General features: G+C 54.1%; 5 protein-coding genes across 5 annotated transcripts; 2 read left to right on the forward strand and 3 right to left on the reverse strand.

Moving 5' to 3' along the window:
• Window positions 1-41: 41 nt before the first annotated feature.
• DSM5745_06122 (MFS transporter) lies at window positions 42-1,893 on the forward strand (the record flags this gene model as incomplete). The annotated part of the gene is made up of 7 exons (XM_026748138.1): window positions 42-215; window positions 265-285; window positions 341-398; window positions 448-507; window positions 576-861; window positions 919-1,312; window positions 1,363-1,893. The coding sequence occupies 7 exons, from the start codon at window positions 42-44 to the stop codon at window positions 1,891-1,893; spliced, it is 1,524 nt and encodes a 507-aa protein (XP_026603970.1).
• Window positions 1,894-2,308: 415 nt separating this feature from the next.
• Window positions 2,309-3,211, reverse strand: DSM5745_06123 (uncharacterized protein; the record flags this gene model as incomplete). The annotated part of the gene is made up of 2 exons (XM_026748139.1): window positions 2,309-2,955; window positions 3,016-3,211. The coding sequence occupies 2 exons, from the start codon at window positions 3,209-3,211 to the stop codon at window positions 2,309-2,311; spliced, it is 843 nt and encodes a 280-aa protein (XP_026603971.1).
• A 600-nt stretch (window positions 3,212-3,811) lies between these two features.
• DSM5745_06124 (uncharacterized protein) lies at window positions 3,812-5,482 on the reverse strand (the record flags this gene model as incomplete). Its single annotated transcript, XM_026748140.1, has 2 exons — window positions 3,812-5,125; window positions 5,195-5,482. 2 exons carry the CDS (start codon window positions 5,480-5,482, stop codon window positions 3,812-3,814), a joined length of 1,602 nt encoding a protein of 533 aa, XP_026603972.1.
• A 397-nt stretch (window positions 5,483-5,879) lies between these two features.
• Window positions 5,880-8,378, forward strand: DSM5745_06125 (uncharacterized protein; the record flags this gene model as incomplete). Its single annotated transcript, XM_026748141.1, has 9 exons — window positions 5,880-5,910; window positions 5,986-6,011; window positions 6,132-6,310; window positions 6,411-6,700; window positions 6,769-7,267; window positions 7,474-7,664; window positions 7,875-7,999; window positions 8,092-8,213; window positions 8,270-8,378. 9 exons carry the CDS (start codon window positions 5,880-5,882, stop codon window positions 8,376-8,378), a joined length of 1,572 nt encoding a protein of 523 aa, XP_026603973.1.
• A 655-nt stretch (window positions 8,379-9,033) lies between these two features.
• On the reverse strand, window positions 9,034-10,858 carry DSM5745_06126 (pseudouridine synthase family protein; the record flags this gene model as incomplete). Its single annotated transcript, XM_026748142.1, has 2 exons — window positions 9,034-10,548; window positions 10,616-10,858. 2 exons carry the CDS (start codon window positions 10,856-10,858, stop codon window positions 9,034-9,036), a joined length of 1,758 nt encoding a protein of 585 aa, XP_026603974.1.
• Between the last annotated feature and the right edge of the window lie 68 nt (window positions 10,859-10,926).

The following is a 10,926-nucleotide window of genomic DNA, read 5'->3' on the forward strand; positions in this document are numbered from 1 at the left end:
CTAGTAGAACCGGTTGTCGAGGCAATTGAGCATCATCGATCATGGCGGGGTCATCTCAGAGCCAGAGCGCATCCAGAACTTTATTCTGTCGATCCTGTCAGCAGGAAGAAAGAGAGCAGAATGCGGACTTCGACAATGCGCCTGCGCCGTGGATGGTTGAGTTGCGCTCGTCCAAGGCGTTCGTTACCTGGGTTGTGGCCATTGCGGTCTTCACGGTGCGTTTCCTGATCTTCTCGACTCGTTCTCTAGCTAATTTATTGATAGGACGTGTTCATATATGGCATGGTACGTTCACACCTGACCAGCTCAGACACGGGCCAATGCTGACAAGACGGCCCAGATTATACCCATCCTCCCTGAGGTCCTAAAGACCCGAGCCTCCATCCCAGAAGAAGAGCGTCCGTCCTCCATTCCGCTGGAGCAGCAAAATCACCTAACAAGAAGCAGTACAAAAATGGATGTCCATCCTCCTGGCAGCCTTCGGGGGCGCCCTCTTCGTCGGATCTCGTAAGCTTCCAGCGGGAACCCTACCTCCCCCAACCCTCCGCTATCTGGATACTAATGCCAATCCGCAGCAATATTCGGCTACTTCGCCGACAGATCCTCCTCGCGGCAGGCCCCCTTCATGATCGGGCTGCTAGCGCTCGCCGGCTCAACCGTGATGTTCTGGTTCGCGCGCACGATCAACGCGCTTGTCATCGCGCGCGCGTTCCAGGGTCTCTCGTGCGCGGTCGTATGGACTGTGGGTATGGCGCTTATCGTTGATACGATGGGGAAGGAGCAGGTGGGTGCCGCTATGGGGATTGTGTCTATGGCTATGACCGTCGGCACGGTTATGGGGCCGTCTGTGGGGGGTGTTGTGTAAGTCTTCTCTTTTCACCACTTTATCTAACACCGGGGGTTGCTGATGCGTTATAGCCTGTCCAAGGCCGGATACCACGCCGTCTTCGGTCTCGCACTCGCCCTGATCTTCGTGGATATCGCGCTGCGCCTTGTGATGATCGAGCGGAAGAACGCTACGCGGTGGATTGATGATAGTGCTGCGCAGTCTGACGCGGAAACAGAGAGGCTTATAGATTCCTCCGCGAGTACAACGACCATACCTCCATACGGCTACGAGGCCGTCGAGTCCGAGTCCGAGTCCAACCATGACGCCGAATCCCAGCGCCCAAACGCAAAGTCCACAGCGGAAGGCTCCATCTTCACCAAGAGCTCCATGCCCCCGATGCTCCGCATGATCTGCTCGCTTACGCTCCTCGTCGTCCTCGAAGCAACCCTCGTCGAAGCAATGGCGTGGGCCTCGTTTGACTCTGTACGCCCCACAACCCTTCCTACAGACCCCCTTGTTCTAACGGCTTGCAGGTCCTCCCCCTCTACGTCCGCCGCACATTCTCAATGTCCCCAATGGGCATAGGCCTAAGCTTCATCCCGCTCTTCCTCCCCGCCTTCCTAAGCACCCTGATCGGATCCGCCGTCGACAAGCACGGCAGCCGCCCAATCGCAATCCTAGGTTTCATCCTCGACGTGCCAACATTCTTCCTCCTGTCATTAGTCACAGAAAACACAACCAAAGACAAAATCACGCTCTACGCGCTTCTCTTCGCTGCGGGGCTCGGGGCCGCGCTTAAGACCGTTTCGCTGATGGTTGAGGTTACGCATGCCGTTGAGGGGATTGAACGGGCGTGTCCGGGGGTCTTTGGTGAGAAGGGTGGGACGGCGCAGGCGTATGGCTTGTTTAATGTTGCTTGGTCGGGGGGGCAGGTGGCGGGGCCGCTTGTTTCCGGGTGGTTGGTTGATAGGTGGGGGTGGGGGGTTATGGTGAGTGTTTTTGGGGTTGTTAGTGCGGTTACGGCGGTTGTTTTGGTGGTTACTGCGAAGGGGTGGAGGAGGTAGGAAGGACGGTGTGGAAAGGGTGGTCTTTCTATGGATTATAAATGGGTGATGAAGTGTCAGGGAAAATAGAGAGAGGAGAGGTACATATGGGGTAAACCCGGGGAACAGACAGACTAGAAAGCTCAATAAGTCTTGCATGTATATAAGCGACTACTCCGTAAATTGTATAAAACGCCAGCACCCATACCAGACGAAAAAAACAGCTTGAGCCCAGGTATATCCTTGTCCCGTCCATCCATAACCATGCAATCATAATTCATGAAGCCCAGTCCAACCCAAACAAAGCAGACCCAACCCAATCCCATAGCCAGTATATCCCGGGTATATATAAAGCAAGAACCGCAAAAAGCAGGAAATCAAGACCAACTCCACGCCCCCTCCGTGCTCCACAGAGTAATCAAAGACGAAAGAAAGGTCACCCAACCAAGGCCCTAATCCTCTCAACCCTCTCCATCGCCTTCTCCAACCTCTCCAATCGATTCCTCTTCTCGACATCCCGTCGCTCCAGCACAGCAACCCGCTCTTCCAGCCGCGCTCGCGCCTTGCGCTCCTGCGCAACCATCTCGTTCGCCTGGCTAAACAGCTGCGCCGTCAACTCCTCCAGCTCGCTGCTCGCCTGCGTGAGCTGTGTCTCGGCCGCCTTGCGGAGGCTCTGTTCGCGGCTGAGTGCATTCTGGAGCTCGAGGGTTTCTTCGGAGGAGGGGCGGGGCGTGGGAGTGCGCGGTTCGAGGGGAGGCGGAGACTGGGTGAAAGGCATTGGCTGGCATTGTTGCAGGGCCGGCGAGGGCGGTGGCTGGGACTGTGGTTGGGAGGATGCTGTGCTGGGACGGCGGTAGGGGAGGAGCGAGGCAAGGGATGAAAGACGGCTTTGGGTCGGTGGGACGACTTGTTGCGGGGGTGCTTGCGAAGTCGAGTTCGAGTTCGACGGCGAGTGCGAGGACGTCGAGGTAGAGGAGATCGAGAGGCCATTTCGCGGGGTAAAGCTGGATGTTCCGGGGGCGGGTTGATTGGCTTGGACACGGAGTCGTCGCATTTCCGCTTCGTACTCTAGCAGTTTCTCTGCTGTGCGAGGCGGTAAGTTAGCCTCAAGATCTCATGCAGTTGGAGGAAAGTTCAACATACACATCTGAGCAGCCTGCTCATTCAAAAACTGGACATGTCCCTCCAAGTCCTTTACCCGGCGGCGCGTAAGTTCTGCGGGGTGAGATTGGGACTCCGGCGCCTGGCCGCATGTCGGACAATTCTTCTCGAAGGCCGGGCCTCGAGGCACGCTGACTAGCGTTGTAGATGCATACGCGGTTGCTGTGCTTGTCGCCATGGTGGTATAGTGTCGTTAGGCCATGGACAAGATTAAAGAATAAGAATAAGGATAAGATTGCGGAGTGGCCAGGAGGAGAAGGATTTAAGGAGCGGAAGGTGAAACCCAACCAAAGCAGCGGCCCCAGCCCGCTCCAAGCCTGGAACGCCGAGCGTAGGGACCGAGGACGCTGTAGTAGGCTAAGGGCCCTTATCCCAGCGCTAATTATAGCCACCGGCGTCAATAGTCGCGCAACGAGCTAGCCAGGGTGTCACTGGCATCGTCAATTCGGCGGTCTCCAGATATCGATTGATTGTCGATCGATTGGGATTCAGGCCGGGATTTTGTTTGATTGTTCGTGCTTGTCCAGCGGTTACTTTGTCCTCCACAGTTCGGCACGTGCATCCCCACCACGGCATCCATTTTGTTATGGGTCTGTCGTTTCTAAAATTTACTGCCTGTCACAAGCGAGGATTGCTCATATTCCAACGATAAGCCAACATCTAGGAAAAGTGATTACGGTGTATACAATTCAGTTGATTCCAATGCTATACGAACTAGTTACTCCAACGACTCCAGCCTCCTCACAAACTCATCCTTGCGCATGCAAGTCCCAACCGCCTAGTCTTCTTCCATCCGGAACCTTACATACTGACCCTGCAAAGCTTTCAAACATAACGCCAATTGTTCTTGCGCAGCAATAGAAGCATGTAGAGCTGCTAGGAACGGTTCACTTTCAGCTCTCAAAGCACCTTCGGACGGAATATCATGTGCCTGGGTTGATTTGATATTCTGCGAGACGGGATCAGAAGAAGAACCAGGGTCAATAACGCCTAGCTCATGTTTCCGGGATGTATTATCAGCCTCTGCAAAGGATACGCCAGCATGCGCGCCGTCCCCAGGGTCCTTTCCAGCGCTATCTTCAAAATTACTTTGTACCTGGGTCAATTTGGCCTTTTCTGGGCCGGACTCGAAGTTGCCAACGCCAATACCTGTCAAACCTTCTTGAGATGAATGGTGAGCTTGCTCCTGTTCGGTAGGTACCTGGTTCCGCGAGTGCTCTGGATGCTCTGGTTTTGGTCGGCCGATAGCCTCTAGTCTTCCCTTCCAGGATCTGTTGTCAGATGTGGTATCAAAAGTATTCTGTCTGGAGGGGGTAAAGGGAGGCCGGAATCGGACAGTAGTCTCCGTGTTCACTCTCTCATCCGGAGCGGGCCGCTGGCGGAAGAGGGCCTCCAAGTCCGGCTTTGGATGGGGAGAGTCTGTGGAGCCGTTTTGCTTGAGCTTTGCATCTAGGAGTGTCTGCCATCGGCGGATGGGTGCCAATTCTAGTTCCTTGAACATAGATGGGACAAGGTAGAGTAGAATAGCGGATACTGTGACAGCAATATACACAACTAAGACGGCGAATGAGGAACCTTGGTTTATAGAGGCGTCCAGGTTATCTGCTGCGACGAAGCCAAGGGAAATTCCGAGGCCCACGAGGAAGGCTTCGAGGGAGTGTCTGAGAAGCAACGCGGGTGTTTGGATCATCATAGCGGAGCTGAGCGAGGCTGAGACCCAGTGGTTGCGGTCCCGGAAGTCAATGACGAGCTTTTGTACCTCCATTAACTTTACTTCTTCCGTATTGATGTTGTTATTGTCGCTGCCGTCCTGCACCGATGGCCGCTCCACGTCACTCTGTCTTCGCAAGAGGGCGCGAATCATCCGGTCCACAACTTGACGCTCCCTAAGTCCACTAGGTTTGCTGAGCCAGTCTTTCACGTCATCGGCATTGAAGAAGCTGCCGAGTTTGCGCTGTAGCAAGGAGGAATAGAATACTGAGAGGAGGGCAGTGACAAGGCTGATGATAAAGGCGGCTCTTGAAGTCCAATGAACCGAGCCAAGGTATCCCGTTTGAAGCGCAGTAATTGCCACCTGGGCAATAATTGCAGACTTGAACCTCGTATTTTGTCACAGAGATTCCAGATTTGTAGCTGGTCAGAGACACGAGTTGAGACTCACCGCAACTGCCAGCATGGAGTAGTCCTCTGATAGTGATTTCTTCAGCACCATGGGCTCGTCGCCCTTAGACTGTAATACGTGCTTTTCAATTCGTTGTACAACATCCTCAGCGTCAGGGAATATTAGCAGCAGGGTCGACGCATGGAACAGGCCATGGGCGTTGAGGAGTTGTGTATATAGGTCTCTTAAAGGTCGGAGGGTTAGGACCTCATATGTTTCGTAAAACCCCTCAGACAGCAGTGACGCAATCTCAGAGAGACGGACTGCTATCTTAAGTACTGTAGGCATGATATGCGGTATCGTTGAATAGGGAAGGGAATCATCCCGACTACTGAGGGTTGTTTAGCTGCGGGGAAGGTTCGAGTTCGTAAGCAATTATCAATGACGTGCATAATGCTGTACAGATTAGCAAATAGAGATGAAAGACGTCAGAGACTCGGGATAGAAGTATTTACTTTGAATCCGCGATGGATTCGCGAATCCGATGTTGGATTGACCATGAGATATTGATAAAAGGCCGTCGGGTCCAGCCGACAAGAAGCCAGGGCCTAACGATGATGACAGCAAAACCCCACCATGTCCCCGCGTCGACTAAATATATATTCCCAACCGGTTTGTACCTTGTACCTTGAAAACATTTCACTCCTCCATCAATATTGCCATCTTATCTTACAACTGAGACAAAATGACTATCGGAGTCGCGATTATCGGCAGCGGTTAGTAGTAGTTCTCTCCCATCTCTTTTGACTTGGCTACGCAGTAATGAACTTGGAAAACTAACGGCGCGACAGGCATCTTTGCCAAGGAGCAACATCTCGTACGTCACCCATATGATGCACCAACTGCAGATACCTTGTGTAATCCAGCGCAATCGAGCGCATTTGCATGAACTGCGGATATCCATAACCTGATACGTACTAACAAAGTCAACATCTAGCCTGCAATCAAAGGAGCGCCCACCCTCTCGCTGAAAGCGATCTACTCGCGCTCGCTGAAATCCGCGCAGGGTCTGGCGGACGGTCTCCAGGGTGTAGATCTGTATTCCGATGACTCCGGCGCGGGGAAAAGCTACAAGGATCTCCTTGCGAGGGAGGATATCAAGGCTGTTGTTTTAGCGTGAGTATAGCCTGCTTTCTGTGCCCTTGGGTTCGGTCTATGGCCTGGATTGAGCCTTGCAAGCTGTGGTCGTAATGGACGCTTTTACTAACCTCGATAGCCTCCCCATTCTCGCGCAGCCGGCATACATCAAGGAGGCCCTGGCCGCAGGAAAGCACGTTCTGTCCGAGAAGCCGATTGCTAAGGACCTTGCTACTGCGCATGATCTGGTGAACTGGTACAATGATAGTGCCAACGTTGACAAGTCCAAGGCCCTTTGGGGAGTTGCGGAGAACTACCGCTTCATTCGCAAGTGGCTCAAGACAGCAGAGGAGGTGCAGAAGCTCGGAGGCGTGAAGACCTTCCGGGTCGTCGTGAGAAACAAAGTCGGGACGGAGGGGAAATACTTCAGTATGTGCCGCGTTCCTTTCGTCTACCTTACTTCTACGAGCTTCGGAGTTGATGCTGACCTGGTATAGACACACCCTGGCGCAAGACTCCCGAATACCAAGGTGGATTCCTCCTAGACGGTGGAATTCATACGCTCGCTGGCCTCCGACTCATTCTCGGACGCGGACCAAACAGCCTCAAGTTCCTCACGGCGCAGACAAGCCAACTACAAGAACACCTCCCTCCAATTGATACAGTGGACGCACTTCTCACGACAGCATCTGGCGCCGCGGGTGTTCTCAACCTGTCATTCGGTTCCGAGTTCAAAGACTCCGTACTCGAGTTTACTTGCGAGAAGGGTGTGGTGGCGCTTGTTGACGACCGGCTGACGGTTAACGGCGATGCGACCGATATTCCTTTCGAAGGGACCGGAGTCAAAGAGGAAGTCAAGGCGTTCGGAGAGTCGATTGTTGCCGGGAAGCTGAATGATAAGTTGCGTCCAGAGGAGGCGTTGGCTGACCTGGAGATTTTGGAGTCGATGATCAAGAGTGGCGAGGATGGTGAGAGGAAGACGTTGAAGCTGCAAGAGTAAAGACGCCGCGGAGTGAACAGAGGATGATGCTCATAAGGCGGGCGAGGCGGGCGGTGAAAGTATAGCTCCTGATCAGGCTAGCCTAAAGAAAATAGATAGACTAAACCAAAATGAGAAGCCCCGTAGGGTAGAGCCCAGTAGCCCTATCACGTGCCCACAGGCCTCTCCGCTCGCTTAGCAAAGGGCACTAACGGGGTCGCAGCAGTCTCGGGCGGCCAACCCTCAGCGCGAAATTTCGAGACCGATTTCGACCGTTCGACAACTCCAGCGCCAACGGGACAAACGACAAGGTATATTCACATCCTGAATCTGCTCGTCAAGGAGATATCGTTGATGCTAATTATTGCGTGAAGATGGTCCTCGCTAAGAAGCACGTCCCTATCGTCAAGAAGCGTATGTCATCACCTGTCTATCTATTGCCCTGCTCGGTTTGAGTCGAAGAGGAGGATTGAAAAACGGAAGACAACAAAAGGGAAGAGGAGGAATGTGTTGAAGAATTTTATCGCTCAGTGATTATCGGAATTGGAAACGACCAGCGAAGAAACGACTCGAATTCCACAAGTTTATATGTGATCAAGTCAACTGACTGATCATCCTGTACAGGCACCAAGCGCTTCACCCGCCACCAGTCCGACCGCTTCAAGTGCGTGCCGGAGTCATGGCGCAAGCCTAAGGGTATCGACAACCGCGTCCGCCGCCGCTTCAAGTCGAACATCCCTATGCCCTCTGTACGTCACCCGCCACGGCCCTAGTTCAAGTCGAATCGACCAATCGATATGCATTCAGAATGAAATGGAAGTGAAGGCTAATACCTGGGTAGATCGGTTACGGCAGCAACAAGAAGACCAAGCACATGATGCCCTCCGGCCACAAGGCTTTCCTCGTTCACAACGCCAAGGACGTTGAGCTGCTCCTCATGCACAACCGCACCTTCGCTGCTGAGTGCGTCCATCCACAACTCTCTACATGAAACAAGCGGAGGAACTAATTCTGAACAGGATCGCCTCCGCCGTCTCCTCCCGCAAGCGCGTCGACATCATCGCCAAGGCCAAGGCCCTCGGTGTCAAGGTCACCAACCCCCGTGGCCGTGTCACCACCGAGGCGTAAATGCATAAACATATGCATTACGTTGGCACCGATTGAAACGAAAAAAAGCGAAAATGATTCTGGGAACGAATTGATAAAGCGCGGGCACACGGTTACGGTTACGGTCTCGGACGATTGGACTGGGCTGAGCTGGGCTGGAGGAAAGTCCATCTTTTGCTGGACTGGACAAGGGGTGGAAAATGGGTCGGACTTTTTACTATACATACCCTACCATCCATCTATCCATTTAAATACCAAATGAGTTGTTGAATGGATTCGCGGTCTTCTCGGTTGATTCTTTCGCTTGCTTGGTGCGGGACGCTTGTCCTTTTGTTGGTGTCTGGGAATTGAATGGATGGAGTTTCTTTCGTTTCAATGATGCTGTCCTTCAAACTCGAAGAACGTAGTCGGTTAACCCACCCTCTTTCGGCGTTGATTCTAAGTCCTAACCATGGTCTAGACGGAGTACGATTCAAGCCCTACGCAAGCACAGTAATGAATGGTAAGGGATGCTTTCGTTCGTTCTATGCTGCTCTGATTCAATCCGAGAACGTAGTCTACTCGAAATATATTCCTGGTATACGCGGAGTCTATCAAGGGCAATGCATCCAACTCCCAATACTATGCACCATGCACGCAACTCAAACAAGCACTTTTATACCTTCCCCATCATACCTCACGCACTCTCACCAGCAGCAGCAGAAGCAGCAATCTCCTCAGCCTGCCTCTTCTCCGAAATATCAACCATCCCCACCCCCTCAACAAGCGCCGCAACACTTACACTGCCCTTCCCCTTCTTCCCCGACTTCCCACCCTGCCCAACCCCCTCATCCTCAACCCCAAACTCCCTCACAACGCCATCCCCATAAACAACCTCATTTTCCACATCCTCAACCCACTCCGGCACCCCCGTCGGCCCCTCCACGCCCCTAGGCGGTCTTGCCCAGCTCGGCATCTTACTGCGGTACTTCCATTCCCCGTGCGCATCGCCGTACGCGACGGCGTGCAGGAAGATGCCGAGCTCGTGGACGCCCGGGTCCGTGTAGAGTTCTGTGCCGCAGACGTCGCACTTCTCTCCTGACAATCGCTCGCCTTTGCGGCGTTCGTAGGTGGCTACGGCCTCCTCGTGCTCTTTTGTCATTATTGCTTCCACAACGGATGGCGATGTTCCAGGGGGTAGGAGGGGCGGTGTTGTGAAGTGCGTGCGGTAGGAGGCTTGTTCTTTCTTTTCGGAGGTGGAGCCTTGGCCTGATGATGGTTTCTGTTGTTCTTGTTCTTGTTCTTGCGCGGGCTCGGGCGATGAGAGTTCTTTGGGCGTCTCCGTCTCAGACGGTTTCGTCTTCTTCGCCTCGACAGGCCCAATATCAGGAACCTCCGTCCGCCCCATTGCCATCAGGCGTTCGACAATCTCGTCATCCATCTCAGCGCTGTCATCATCCTTCCCGAGCTCCGGCCCAAACACCCGCCGATTACTGTAAATCGGATCATTGCTGATCGGGTGTCCCAGAAACTGCAAATGCACGCGGATCTGGTGCGTCCGCCCGGTAAGCGGGAAGCAGTGCACGATGCTGTAGCCTTCGCTTTCGTTGACGTAAGAGGGCGGCGGTGTTGCGGGCCTATCGCCTTCGCCCTCCGCCGGAGGGGTCGTAGGGGACGGCGGTGGATAATACGCCAACCGTCTGAACTTTGTCTTCGCTTCCTTCCCTGTGGCGCGGACGCGGTTCAGGCCGACTTTCGGGCTCACGCTCATGATGGGTTGGTCGACAACCGTCACCCCGTCCGGGAACCGCCCCTTCACGCGCGCAACGTATTCCTTCTGTACCGTCCGCTCCCTCAGCTTAACAGTCATCCGATCGGCACCCTGCACCGTTTTTCCGACAAACATGACACCAGATGTAAGTCGGTCCAGTCGGTTACAAGGGCGCGGGACATACGCGCCGCCGTTCTGGATGCGCAAGATCTCCATGACGGAGTTGTAGTGGTACCGCCCCGTTGAGTGGACGGGCACGCCGGCTGGCTTGTCAATGACGAGCAGATCCTCGGACTCATGGATGATACCGATTTCGTTTCCTGTGACGGGGGGTTCGTGTCGGTGGAGGGTGTGCGAGATGACTTCGCCATTCTTGAGGACGGTGTGCGGGCCCGCGGGCTTTCCGTTTACGCAGACGTTGCCGCTTTCGAGGGCCTTTCTCTACATCGCCAGAAGATATTAGTACGTGGGATTTGGTTTTTGGGGGTTGATGAGTGGAGCAGCGTACGTAGTAGCCCGGTTCACGGTCGCGGAATTCAGAGGTGAAGATATCTATCAGCTCCCTGTTTCGCCAGCGCTCCTTGCAGTGTGTATTGTAGGTGTAATGGTATGGGTAGACGCGACGCAGTCCTCCTTCAAAGTAGTAGCGTACGGGAAGTCCTTCGCATGGCGTTATAGCGACTTTTGGCGGTTCCTGAACGGGATCCGGAGGAGGCACCTTCAGCGTGGTGTCAACAGGGACAAGGGACATTATGGGCGCCGGTATTCTACCCCGACGGACGAGGTATTCGGCGATTCGAGCGGAGGGAGCCAGGGCGG

Source organism: Aspergillus mulundensis, assembly GCF_003369625.1.
Source record: "Aspergillus mulundensis strain DSM 5745 chromosome Unknown scaffold_5, whole genome shotgun sequence".
Taxonomy (NCBI): domain Eukaryota; kingdom Fungi; phylum Ascomycota; class Eurotiomycetes; order Eurotiales; family Aspergillaceae; genus Aspergillus; species Aspergillus mulundensis.